Here is a 14,394-nt window from a genome sequence, read left to right as displayed (position 1 = left end):
ATTGGTCGTTCCTTCCTCTACGTCAATACCCTAGTGGCACGGCCAATCAGAGTGTCCCGTGCATCTGTACATAAGGCAAGGCAAAGAATGCGCGCCATTATTTAAATTTGCGTTAACATGATGCTATTAAATGGCATTTTTAAAGATACATTTTGATGTATAAACTCAAAGTAAAAAAAAACAAAACTTTATGCATAAACCCAAAGAGAATGGACATTGACAAATAAGATGGATGAGGAACAAAAATAGAGGTAATGTAACTTAGGTACGTATGATCATGTCGTAAACATCACTTTATTTCGCCTATGTACAGAAACGTCGTTATTCTTCCTAATTAAAGTTATTTCTTTCGTTTTCTTTTAACTCGGTAGGATTATCGTCGATCGAAATTATATACATATATAGACCGTTTATGAAGGTTTGCATTCATTATTGTACCCTGACTAAAATGATAAAGGAGAAATTTGCTTTTTTCGATATTGACATGTACGCTCACCCCAAAGACGAAGAGAGTGGTGGTTGGATCGACGTTGGAGATATCACGTTGGAGAAAATCATTGAGAAAAATCGGAAGGAGAAATCGATCTAGCGAGTTTCTTTGTTTGCCTGTCTTTTTTTCTTCTCTCTTCTTTTTTTTTCTTTTTTCTTCTTTTAGCCTTACTCTCTTATAGAGACGTTATACAAAATGATTCTTTTTTTTAAAGATTTATCAAATAGAAGAACACTTGGTACTTTCCGAACGTCGTCGAATCGGTCTCAGGACATCTCTCTCTCTCTCTCTCTCTCTCTCTCTCTCTCTCTCTCTCTCTCTCTCTCTCTCTCTCTCTCTCTCTTTTACTCGCGGCACGTAGAGTGTCAAATCCTTCGAGAACATTGCCTTTTTTCTTTTTTCCAAAACCGGAAGAAGCTTTTTTCCGGGTTCATCTCCTAATAAATTATTCTTGCTTTTGCACAAGTTTCGTATCTTCGTCGAACCGTAGAGAAACCGTTCGAATACCCTGAACTATGGTGATCGATATATTATGATCGAAATAATTCGTACTAACGAATTGCGCTTTTAGATCGCAAAGCCGATACGCTAAGACGATAACGTATCACTAATATCTAACGTGTTTTAATCGACTTTTGTTTCCCCATCCATCTCTTATTACAGAGCAGAGTAGCCGTACGTGATACGATCGAAAGATTCGAAAGACCTGGATTCCTTTCGTAAAAAGAGAATATTTTATCAGCGTTTCGTCAATCTACCACGTCGTGTCTATCTTTCTTCGATATAATATACATGTCCATTCGACTTTGATCGTATCGTGGTGTAGGAAAAAAACGTGTCTCCTCATTCTTAATATTCGACAAATCGCACGCGGATCTTCTTCTATCGTTCTAGAGAAACGATGAACGAGCAAAAGGAGATGGTACACGAGGATGATGACACAAAATATACATATATTATACAATATAAAGAGCGGATCGATAGCCTCTGCGTGTAAAGAGACGATGATCCTCGGATCTTCGCGCGATTTTTTCTTATTATATATATGTATGTATGTGTGTGTGTATGTGTGTGTGTGTGTGTGTGTGTGTGTGTGTGTGTGTATGTATGTATACGTGTGTGTATATATATATATACACACATATATATGACACGCACACACACACACGCACACTTTTATTTTTTTCTTTTGTCAAAATAATATGCACATGTCTTTCTTTCCTTAATTCGAAGATTTTTCTTTTTAAAAATAAGACGCAGAGCTGGCGCTATTAACGCGCGGAATAAAGGATAATAATCGTCTCTTCTTCGAAGAGTCAGTCTTGTCGAGGATCGTTAACGAGCTCCGGTACGATCTGGTCCTGAGAAGCGGATCTCCCCGAAGGGAAAGTAGAGGAAGAGTATGTGGATGATGAAAAGGACGACGAGGGCGCGGACGAAGAGGAAGATGGAGGCGTGGGCGAGGGCGAGGGCGAAGGCGAAGAAAGACGGAGAGGTTTCGAGAGCCAAGGATGAAGCGGTACGTCCTCGGCATCAGGTCTCTCCGACGGTTCCTTTCTCAATAAGGATCGAATGAGACACCTTGCGCGAGGACTGAGACATTCCGGTACGGCAAATTGCCCTCGTGAAATTTTCGCAAAGAGCGAAGCATGTTCTGCATCGTTGAACGGATAACGGCCGACCAGCATCGTATAGAGAAGAACGCCAAGTGACCAAATGTCAGCTGCCTTTCCGGAATAAGCTCTTCCCGATCTGAGAACTTCCGGTGCGACGTAAGCTGGACAACCTCGACGATCGGTCAACTTGTCGTCCTCCTTATCCACTATCACCGCATCTTCCAAGCTCTCCAATCGTAGCTGCGTTCTGAAAATTAAGAAAGAAAGGTTACTACAACTTTCATAACGTATCCGTACGTATCTATGTATATACAAAAAGGAGTGAAATAAAGGAAAGGAATTGGAAAGGAGAGCGCTTTCGTCGACGTCGCGCAACGCGGAAGTCTCGAGGTGCAACGACGCGCGCCTACGTAATATTCTCTTTCTAATCTCTTAGCTAATAATACAACGCAACTCTACGTACATTATTGCTATTCCACGTTATTTGGAGAAAAAGCACCTAACTTTGCGCTAATGTCTTCTCGGTATATGCGTTAGGATCGTCAACTATGCCATTTATCATCATCGATAAAGACGATAATCTACAAGTCGAGCGTCGGCCTTGATTTCTCGCCAACCAGCCGGCCGAGCGACGACCAGCAGCAACAGTCATATCACATCTCGTGCATCCTTCGTCGGGTATCGCTGACGCGTACGCGCGATACGTAAAAGAGAAAATATCAAGAAATATTGGCGACCGGCGCCAATCGTCTTCTCTTTCTAAACACAACTCGTCGAATCTCTTTCCTTCCTGCGTGACTTTCTCATGAAGAGAGAAGAAGGAACTCTTTTCCGATTGCGATTAAAAAAAAAGAAAAAAAGAAAAAAAAAGAAAAAAAAAAAAAGAAAAAAAAGAGGAGACGCGATCTTGAAAAGAGAAGCTCAACGACCTCGAGACACCCGTCACCGCCGAGTCGGAGGCCTACAAGAAGAAGAGAGTAGAGAGAAACGAATACTCGGATGGCTTTCTTCGCAAAACTTTCACCGCACGAGAGGAGGAGGAGAAGAAGGGGGTGGGGGGAAGAGAGAGAAAGTTCAAGAACCCCGATGGTCGATTCTACGCTGTGCCTGACTTTTTCTACTTTTTCGTTTTTCAGGAGGTCGAAAGAGCGGGCCCGAGGAATAAGCTTTGCAACGAGTTTGCAAACTCGTTGTGTTTCTCAATCGAAACACAATGGAATCGGACTATGCCCAGCGATGGATGGTAACGTACGACGAAATTATCTCCTTCCTCGGCCCACGATGACACGCGTACTTCTTAATCGTTGCACCTTAGTTACTCCCTATCGTTTGTTTGAAAAAATTTATTATATTTCCTAGATTATCCTTGTGACATTTTACTGCTATGCTAGTTGGAAACAAGATGGGACATTGCGCGACGTGTACAACCGGACGACTCGGATCACGCGTTTCTTAATTATACCCGGCCAGTTTCAAAACTCTTCCAGTCGATGAACCAATATGCTTTTCTGCCTTGCAACATTCTCGGTCTCTCCGGTATATAGACTCGGCGAAGGAGAGGAATGCGAGCGTGCAAGGGGCGATTGGCCAACCACGCACGCCCGTTCTCGCTCGACGATCGATTTATGCTCCGCTTCGATCTCTCTCTCTCTCTCTCTCTCTCTCTCTCTCTCTCTGTCTGTTAGAAACGGTATATGATTTAGTTTAATAGGTATTTTAACGTTAAGTCGAATTCATGGCTGCCTATTATCGTTCGAAGGGAAGAAAAAGTAGTTCGTATATCTTATCAGATAGGAAAGGAAAGAAAAAAAGGTATAATTTTGCTTACTTGGCTTCGTCGGCAAAGACAAACTTCCGAAGTTTGAGGTCCCTGAGGACGACGCCGTACTCGTGACACGTGGCAACGGCCTTGGCTGCCTGCCGGAAGAGTCGTCTCGCTTCGGGCTCGCGCAATCTCCTACGTGCTCTAACGTAAGCGTGCAAATCTCCGTGATGGCCCTCCAAAAGGAGATAACGACGACCACCGCTACCTTCGACGATTCCAGCAAGTCCACTAGCAGCGTCCGTTCCTTCCAATCGAAGATGTGCTTGCAACAAGGCTTCACATCCTTTATCACCTTGACTCAGTGCCTGAAATTTCATCGAAACCCATTTAGTTTTCGATTAACTACGATAACTTACGATAATCTATAACTTTTTTTCGACGCCGTTCTCATCTCAGTCGTGTCGAAATCCAAGTCAATCCGACGCGCTTTCGAAACATCACGGCTACCATTAGTTTAATAAGGGCGCGGTGCGTGCGTTCTTTAAATCGTAAATCCAATCAGAAAAATGAACAATTTTGTCAAGCGTTAGAGAGAGGAATTGAGAGAAAATCCAAAATTTCCAATTGTCTATTCTAAAGATGGCGGTGATGGGGAAGGAGGGGGGCGGAGAAAGAGCGAGCGAGAGAGAGAGAGAGAGAGAGAGAGAGAGAGAGAGAGAGAGAGAGAGAGAGAGAGAGAGAGAGAGAGAGAGAGAGAAGAAAAAAGGAAGCGGGCGACATGCTCGCTTGCGAAATAAAACGTCGCTGCGTTGTCTTTCGAGACGACGTAATCGTCAATTAAATCAAACGGCCCTGGCTTTAGTAGCGATTACGAGCAACGGGTTAGGGTCCGACGTCAACGTCGACGAGGCAAGGTGCAGCCTTGTATTTGTTCGCGGATCGATGATGATGTAAGCGACTCATTGTATAACGCTCAGCGATTGTAAAATGTTAATGGAAACGCGGAGCAACGCGTCGAGAGAGACCGCGAGGCTACGTAAGTAAGTGCGAAGCCTTCTCGAGAAGGCTCTTAGACCGCCACAACGTTACCGTTCTCTTCTCTTACACATAAGTTGCGGACTTGCGCTAGATTGCAACTTTGCCGCCGTCTTTTATAAGTAGAGATACACGAACGCATATGCGTAACACACACCCTTGAGTTCGTTCAACTTTGAAACGTAACGTTTTTTCTATTTACGCGTTTACATCGATCTCAATAGGGAAAGTATATTCATTTTAATGGGATTAATTTTAATACCGCTTGAAACGCGCCCTTTAATAGATTCAACTGCTACGTGAAGAAATTTCGAAATGACGTCTTTTTAGCTCGGCAAATTGTAAACGTGGCGGAAACGAGAACAGTGGACCTTGCTGTTTTCAGGAAACGAGCGAAACGATCGGCGAAGCGTCTTATTTTGACTCGTTATCATCTGCAGCTACGTCTGTTTTCGACGTAGATGGAAGATTACGTCATTAGAAAAGATGGGCGTCGTTGAATTATTTCATTTTAGCATTATCAAGAAGGAGTGGAATATCTTAAAATCAATTAAGAAGTAAGAATCGATTAAAAAATCGATAACTAAGGTGAGAAACTCGAGAAGAGAATCGACAACAGGAAATGCTTTTACTTGATGTCTATCGCGTCCAAGATATCGATTAACGTCATCGAGAATAAAAGAAAGAAAGAAAGAAATCGACAAAAGAGTCGAACTAAAGATAGAAACGCTCGAGGTCCGCTTTCCTGGAACGCAAAGACCCGGTCAATGGCTCTCTCTCTCTCTCTCTCTCTCTCTCTCTCTCTCTCTCTCTCTCTCTCTCCCTCTCTCTCTCTCTCTCTCTTGAGAGAGTCGCCAAGCGTTTCTATGGTAGGCCAGGCGCGTTACTTTCTAACCGTGAGAACCTCGTTAATCTCCGCGCTCTCGTATCGCATTCTCCGTGATAGTTTGATCTAGGCTCTTTTAGCAAAAGGAAATAAAGAAAATAAGAACGTAGCTCGTTAAAAGGATCGTCGTCGTCATTTACTCGAAGGCAAATAAAATATTTGATCATAAGATCTGACCGACCTTGGCGACAAGCTGTTGACCGGTTTGTACGTCGACGCATCTGTAAAGAGCACTGCCTTCCGCCGGACCAAGAAGAACGAATCTATCCCCAAGAATGGTTGGTCCGTGATGCTCGACGTTCCGTGCCGTTGGCTCGCAGCTCGAGAATCCGACGAGCGGAACGACCGCGGTTGTATTTTCGTCACTGTTCGTCGCCGCCACCGTCGCCGCCGGCACCGTCGCTTGTTGTCGTTGATAATGTTGCTGATACGGATGCTGCCTATAACGATGATGATGATGATGATGATGATGATGATGATGATGGTGTTGGGATATTTGCGATTGTTGCTGTAGCAACGGCGGCTGCTGCTGTTGTTGGTGCTGCTGATGCTGTTGAGGTTGCACCTCCTGATTATTCGTATTGACCAGGAACTTTCCATTGTTGGAAATACGTGTCGTCGTTTGTAGAGGATGCTGCCTCGTGGCCGCCACTCTCATATTGTTGGCTATCCCGTATTTAGCGATATCTTTCCACTGTCCCGTAGCGCGCGCGCGCGCACACACTACCTCCCCAATTTTTCTTCCTCCTTTTCCTCTCTTCTTCTTCTTTTTTCACTCGCTCGGTAAGAGATCCGCAGATTTTCTTCTTCGAGCTTCGATATATTGTCGTCGAAGATGAAGAAATAAACGTTTCGTTTATAATATTTATCCTTTTGAACACACTTTTAACTCGTCGAACACCGAACGCGGAAGAGGCAACTTTTCCGAATTGGCACGATGCGCGACCGTTATTGTTATACGGTATAGGAATAGGTCTTTATCGAACGTACGCGTTTGTTAAACGACAACTAATGTTAATACCGTTAAGCTCTAGTTTCTTCGAGGTACGTCGCGTAGATAATGTATGTACATTTATACATTTGTGTACGTATGCGATTTACGTATTCACGCGTCCACTTTTATATACATATAATGTGTGTGTGTGTGTGTGTGTGTGTGCGCGCGCGTGCGTGCGTGTGTAAAAGAAGGTAAGAATACACATATGCATGTATAGGTATATCGAGGACCCACGCGGTCGTCGTTACGGTGTCTCCTTGCGTGTTGGGTCCTTGGACGGAGTGAGATCTTCTTCGTTGAGAGGAACGAGTTACTTACTAGATTATCTCGTCCTAGGTCGGTCGCTCTCTCGAAGGTAAAGCCTGTGAAACAAAAAGGGCATCCTTCAATTTCAAGTTCCACGTTCGACGATTCCTCGCAATCGAGGACGCCTTTTGTTCAAATACAAAGAAATATCTATTAATCGTGGAATTTTATTCAGAGTTTGAGTCGAAAAGAAATTCGCCAAAAGTTTTCGATGAAGGGACGAATAAAAAGAGGACGATCGATCCCAACGAGAATATCTCTTTCTTTAACGATCTTTGAGGATGAAAATGATGTTTCGATTAGGTATATATTTGACTTTTTAAAACGATAAAAGAATAACTCGAAAGCGAGTTCCGTTCGTCATCGTCGAATAGAGCGTCCTACTCGAATGATTCACGGACAGTTTCAAAACGGCGACGACGGTTTCGACATTCGTCCTGCCTTGTGCGCAATTCCTACCGAGAGAGAGAGAGAGAGAGAGAGAGAGGAGGGGAGGTCTCGTTAAGGTCAGGGATATCGGTTCTACGCGGTCGTTGAGCCGTTCTCGGTCCTCCCCTCTTCCCTAACAAACTCCAACGATTCTTCACCTTTCTTGATTTTCTTCGCCTTTTCTCGCAGTCCCTTTCGTAGGACGAACATTTTTCAAGAAATAATCCTATCAAAGAACGTAAATGAGCTCATTTATATTATGCTCTTTGAACGAAATAACATTTCAAATGGATAAATTATACTCGTTCGCACGGTTTATCGAATTTCAAGAGAAGGAAAAAGAGAAATAGCGTAATCGATTTCGACTTCCGGTACCGGGGCTTATAATCGTAGACTTTACCGTAGCTCACGATACAGTTTCAATTCGCGAAAATGAGACTCTCCTTCCTCGGTCGAACGACGCCATTCGATTCTTCCCAAGGTCGAGCGCGCTATTCGTTTTCGTTCGCGCCGCGTTATTCGAAGCAGGTATTCCGATTCGATTATTTTTCTAATTTGATCTTTCGACGCGGAAGGTGCTTTCTTTCAAAGTTTCCAACAGAGAGTATTGTACGTTTCGGAGAAATTACGACGACGACGAAGAGGACGACGTTGCGATAGTCGCGCGTACACTTGCGCAAAAGCAGAGTCGGTCCCGAGATCAGGGCCGTGCAAACGAATCGTCTTCGCCCCCTATTCGCGATAACACGACTCGCATCAACATCCTCTTCTCTCTCGAGATCTTATGAAACATCGGCGAGCGAGCTTTTACGAAATATACTCCTCTCTTTCTTTCTTCGAGACGATTACGTTTTCTGACCTTTCTTCTTATTACTTTTACATGGATTCACTGGATATGTTGCAACGCAACATAGAGTAAGAGCAAATGATTCGGAGATACAAACAATTGGGAAATAACTAAATTGGAACTCTAATGCGACGATTGGTTTTTTTGCTGAATCCTGGATCGGATAAATATTTAATATCAAATATGACGCATCGTCCAAAAGTAAATAGACGTATTAGCGATCGTCCATGCGAAGATCGAAACTTCATCGTCTCTAATCAAGAGAGAAAGAGGGGGAGAGAGAGAGAGAGAGAGAGAGAGAGAGAGAGAGAGAGAGAGAGAGAGAGAGAGAGAGAGAGACGGATTCTCGTTCGATTATAAACGTGTAAATGAGCGTTATCGAGGAAGAAATGTATTTACGTCGCACGCAAATCATTAATATTCCCTCCTCTTTTAATTTTCTTCTGGCTCGCGCATGCATTTATATTGTGTCCTCGTAGATGACGAAAAGGAATATGTGGAAATAGGCGTCCACGAGAATCGGTTTTATCAATGATTTATCCCTCGCGTTCGAATTAACGACGATAGAAAAATAATCGCGATGAAAGAAGTTGCAAGAACAGGCGAGGCGTGGCGCATATACACGTAAAACCAAGTTCTCGTAATGCATTCCACCTGGCAAACATCGCGGAAAGTCGATCGCGTAGTAGTTTGTATCGTCCAACGATGATGCAAGAATAGGAATGTCGAGAACTTTGAGAACGTCGAGGAATCTAAGACTGTTCTATGCGTTCTATCGGGGCAACGATCGCTACGAGTCGCATCTCAGAATTTCCTCCTCTCCTACGGGATTCGAAATTTTGCTTTCTCGGTCCCATCAATTATCAATTCTCTTCTTTTACTTTACGTAACGCGTAATCATAACTAGCTGATTAGATTTAACCAAGAGTAATGCTTGACGTAAAAGTCTGACGAACGATTCTTGACAATTGAATTCTTCTCGAGATACGTTTGTAAAGATGTATTTTCTGTCCAATCAGTTTGCCGGCGTATAATTATCATTCCGAGTTTACCCATGGATAAGAAATGAAAAAATTAGTCGATCTTTTTCGATAACGTTCGTCTATTTATGGAAAGTAGATCTCGTTTCTAAAGAATTGGTTAAAATATAAAGCGCGTATTAGAGCGAGATGAAAGATCGATCCATCTCGTTCGTTCAGATCTTTTTGAGAGCGGATAACAGCAGATATCCTTCGGTAAGGTCGTAATGGCGACTGACAATGAAAGAGAGAGAAATATCGTCGTCGTCGTCGTCGTCGTCGTCGTCGTCGTCGTCGTTCCGATATCGCCAGCCTGGCACTCGCATTAATAGCGCGCGAACGCATGACGCAATCTCGCGAAAGAAATTGCCTAATACGTTCGACTCTCGATCTCGAACTTTAAATTTATCAACGGCGCTGCTTCTGTTATTCGAAGAAACGATGAAAATGAATTTGCCCGATTCTTTTTCGTCGATCGTTATCTCGCGCGCGCGCGCGGAAAAAGAGAGAAAAAGAGAGTAGGAGCCAAGAGAGAGAGAGAGAGAGAGAGAGAGAGAGAGAGAGAGAGAGAGAGAGAGAGAGATCATCGACCTCTCCGAGAAAAGGTGAATCGGTTTTTAATGGCACTTTTAGCGCATTTTCACTTGGAAATGGAAACTCTAAAGTCTCATTTCCTCGCGAGAATGAAGAAAATCGGCTATGGTGTTCTTATTCTAGGGCTTCGTTATCGCCTCCTACTTTTTAACGCATAACGACGACCACAAATACTCTCCCGATGAATCATGCCTCGAGCATGATTCTCCTCTCGCGCTCTCGGATTCGAATGCTCCTAGCGCATGCGTGTACTTTTTCGAATGACCGACCACCAAACAACCGACTGCATCGTCTCTCTTTCCGCTTGAAAGAACGAGGATAGACGCAGGGGATTTTACGTCAACGAAGCACTTTTCTTCCCCCCTTTTGACACTGCTCGTCACTCGTATTTATTTATTCTCGCGATTTATCGAGCATATATTCGAGCGTATGTATCAGTTGCCGAAATGAGACCGAAAAGGATCTAAGAGAGGTGGAGGGCTCTCTTCTTTTATCAATTAACATTACCTCTCTCATAGACGGAGAGATAAAGAAAAGAAAATATTTTTAGACAATTACTCGGCCGATTACGTTGATTGGCGTATAAGATTATGCGTTTATAGTAAACGAGAAGAGCATTTACTACGTAAGCATTGGGGCATTCATTCGTTACGTCACGAAGAAACTGTAAACGAGTAAGCTGTAGGAATCTCGGGGCGCGTTGATCGGAAAAGGAAAGGAAATAAACGAACCGTTCCTTCCTACCTCTTTATGGCAGAAACGCGCCGTCGGGAACGTTCGTCGGGAAAAATTGTTATTTCATTTTCGAAAGATACGTCGTCGACTGAATTTATCCTAGGGAGAATCGGCGGCCATTAAAGCTTTAAGGCAAACACAACAAAGAGCGTCCTCTGTATCGCCCGCGCGTTTTCTCACTCCGATTAATTGAGATATTTTCGAGAAACCCATCTCGCGCATGATCCGATCGAACGAAATCCTAATCGCCGAGGGAGAGAGAAAAGGAAGAGCTCGTAAACGTAAATAGATGTAAGTAACGCGAAGGTCGGGCATCGATCCGGTAATCACACTGCACTTTGCACCCAACTCGCACTCGGACGCGAGACTTCTTAATCCTTCGTATTCTTTTCTTCCTCCTCGAGGAGGAGAAGAGCCGTGTTTACGGGGGGAGGGGGTACGACGAAGAAAAAAAAATCATCTCGAAAAAATGATTCGATTTACCTTCGAATATTGTTTTCGTTTCGTCGCCGTACGTTCCTGAACGGAGAATGCGGACTGCCCTCGGATTTTTATATATTTCCTCCCAAAAGACGTTGGCGATATATGAAACCGCTTGGTTAGTGGTGTGCTGCTGGTGGTGGATCGATCGGTAAAAGAGAAACACTACAGAGAGGGAGAGAGAGAGAGAGAGAGAGAGAGAGAGAAATGGCGAAAACTCGTTTCTCCTCGATGCTAACGCAGATATTCCTCTTATTCTCGTTCTCCTTGATGACGACGAGCTGCTGCTCTCGATGACGATGTGTTAATGAGGTCGATCGTCGAGTCGCGAACAAACACGACTTTTTCTAATCGGTCTGTCAAATAACACGCCGGTTTTTCAGCTTTTCTCCGAGAGGAAGAATAAAGATGGAGGGTGGGAACGAGGTGTTAGGGCCGTGAAAATGTCGCGCGTTTACCAATGGGAGACGACGGTGTCCAACGCTTTGGGCCGCGACTCACCGCTCAGAAACGACGGCGACAAGAACAATACGAAGAACTAAGACCGACCGACCGCGCCATCGTGCACCCAACGACTGCGCTTAGCTCCTCGTTCGAGCCACCTTCGGCGCGCCCTTCCCTTCCCTTCCCTTCCCTTCCCTTCCCTTCCCTTCCTCCTCCGCCACGGCACCGGCGAGTGGAAGAAGTGCGCATGCGTGCGGTAGTGCAGTACCGGCACCTCATACTTCTTCTCCCTTCGCCGATCGAAACTAATTATTTTATTATGCCGTTCGTTCTTTTGCCCAATGAAAGTCCATAAGAATGGAAAGGGAAATATGATTTCATTTTTACCCCAATTAGCTCATCTTTCGAGTCTAACCCATTTATCTTTTCCGCGTCACATATCGATCTTTTCTTTTTTCCTACAAATAATATCTCCTTCGACTTCATCATCCGTACGGCTTGCTTTCTACTCTTCCAGATCCCTCTTCTTATCCCTTACCTTGTCTCGTTGCCCATTGAGAACCAACGCTTTCTTTGCTCGTTGCGCAATAGGAAGTAGTGAAGGAAATAAACTGACTTTTGGACGCGACCTTTAACAATTTTATCATATATAATATATACTTGTATGTGTGTGTGTGTGTGTGTGTGCGTGCGTGTGCGTAACAAAAGCTAACGACAGCCTTGATTCAGCATTTATGACGAAAATTTGCCGCGAAATTTCCAAATGATCGAGTCGTTGTCAACGATTAAAACTGACTAACGACGAGAGCGACTACAAAAATATTACAAAAGAAATTGAAAGCATTGCTCGCAATTACTCGAAATTGCGCGACTCGTCGCTTATGACGCTCTCGAACGTCTATGCTCGCTCTTATCGTTCGATAATTGAGCTCAATGAAGAAAAAAGGAGAAGAGAAGAGAAGAGAAGAAAAAAAAGATGAACCAAAAATGGATCGTTTCCGATCCGTCGCATCCGTTTGAAAAAATTATTTAAACAGGTGATTATATAAAAGTCGAAAGAGCGACGTTTGGTCTCGACTTTTGGGCAACTTTTTGCGTAACGCGACGAAATCGCAAACGAGAAGAATGATTTTTTTTCCACACTTTTAATTGCTATCGAATGAGTTTATTTTTTTGATTCTCTTTTTCGAAAGGGCCCGAAAGATCCGGGAGTCGTCCCTGTTCGCGATAACACGCGTACGTAGATCGGTTGACACGCGGCACGTCGCCGATACGGGGAAACTGAATGGCGCGATTTAAGGGAGAATTTATTCGCCATTTTACCAATGAAAATATCCATTCCATACGAGTAATTATTTATGAAAAAGTATTGCTGCCTTTTCTCTCCCCTCCCCCCTCTCTCTCTCTCTCTCTCTCTCTCTCTCTCTCTCTCTCGAAATAAAGCGTTATATTATTCGTTCGATTTATTTATAAGCCCTCCCTGGTTAAATTTGTCAGAGAGAAGAAAAAGAAAAAGAGAATCGCCCTTGGCCTACCTTAACGTTTCTTAAAGAGCGCGGGAGGCATACGTTATCGTGCAAAAGCATGCGGACACTTGGCAATTACGTGAACGAAATGTATGATTTGCGATTAGAAAAATGTCATGTTCTTATTTCTTGCGAGTTTGTCAAAAAAGATTGTATGCGCGACGATATAGAGGAGATTGGAGGGAGAGATTCGTTTGAAGAATCGACATGGATTCAAAACTGTCCTCGTAAATAATTTGACGCTTCGACGTAAGAAGCTATTATCCCGACGAGAAACCCTCGAATTATCTTCTTTGCGGTGTGATCCGCAAAAGATACTTTCGCTTCGATTTCGAGATGAAAGAGCGTACGCCAATGGAAGGCGCGCGATACACGAGAACTGTGCGCACACGCATGCACGCACGCACGCACGCACGACGCGACGCGTGTCCAAAGAGATACGGTCGATTGCGTGGCGTTCGAGCACCGGATCGTGCCAAGAGCCGAGAGAGGAGAGGCGCGCAGGCCTTCGAATTTCCAAACGCGTTCGTCGTCGCTCTTGCCGGATATTGGTCAACTTTCTGTTGCTTTTTTTTTTTTTCTTTCTTCTTTTTTACCCTGCCGCCATATACGAGTTCCTACGTATGCGTGGGTGTACACGGACGAGTAGACGCAACCCAGACACATTCGAGAAACTATAATAACGCGACTTTTCTTACTCGAGGAACCACGAGAGTCGATAAAAAGAGCCCGTTCCGTGCTCGACCTTGTCCGATAAATATTAAAGAGGAAACTTTATTTCTCGCGAGGATAAAAGTATTCAAGGATGCGGAGATTACGGCATTAACCGTTTGCGACATAAAGACCGTATCCGTTCTACATTTAAGAGCGCCTCCTTCTTAATGCGAATAACTCTTAACCATTCTTTCGCGCGCGCGCATGCGCGTCGTCGTTGTTTACCTAGAAATTTTTCCTCTTTTGCGACAACGCAACCAAGACCGCGCTGCTAATCTCCTAGCGCTATAGTTGAAAAATCATAGTCGTTCCCGAACGAATCGCTAGTACCGATAAGAGAGAGAGAGAGAGAGAGAGAGAGAGAGAGAGAGAGAGAGAGAGAGAGAGAGAGAGAGAGGGTAACTGCGAAGAAAATCTCTCCGTTAAAAGTCTTTTCATCCTGACGTAGCAATATACGAGTAGACGTTGAAAGATGGTGCTTCTTCTTCTTCGAAGAACTGGCAACGAAAAA

General features: G+C 44.0%; 1 protein-coding gene across 5 annotated transcripts in view; it reads right to left on the bottom strand.

Moving 5' to 3' along the window:
• Positions 1–275: 275 nt before the first annotated feature.
• The window catches only part of trbl (tribbles pseudokinase 2), a 28,861-nt gene continuing 14,742 nt past the window's right edge, over positions 276–14,394 (bottom strand). For 4 of the 5 annotated variants that reach the window (XM_085664327.1, XM_085664328.1, XM_035870800.2 and 1 more), the window contains exons 2-4: positions 5,974–7,151; positions 3,935–4,236; positions 276–2,353 (exon numbers count right to left, since the gene is read on the bottom strand). In XM_085664327.1, the coding sequence (XP_085520453.1) occupies positions 1,807–2,353; positions 3,935–4,236; positions 5,974–6,450 (1,326 nt within the window). In that variant the 5' untranslated portion in view covers positions 6,451–7,151 and the 3' untranslated portion in view covers positions 276–1,806. Of the gene's footprint in view, positions 2,354–3,934; positions 4,237–5,973; positions 7,152–11,202; positions 11,799–14,394 lie in introns of those variants that run through there. The other variant, XM_035870799.2, reaches the window with a different exon arrangement.

The sequence above is a fragment of the Vespa mandarinia genome, unplaced genomic scaffold, assembly GCF_050613455.1.
Source record: "Vespa mandarinia isolate Hongniang unplaced genomic scaffold, ASM5061345v1 scaffold_39, whole genome shotgun sequence".
NCBI classification, from domain to species: domain Eukaryota; kingdom Metazoa; phylum Arthropoda; class Insecta; order Hymenoptera; family Vespidae; genus Vespa; species Vespa mandarinia.
This window is presented reverse-complemented; position numbering and strand designations above follow the sequence as displayed.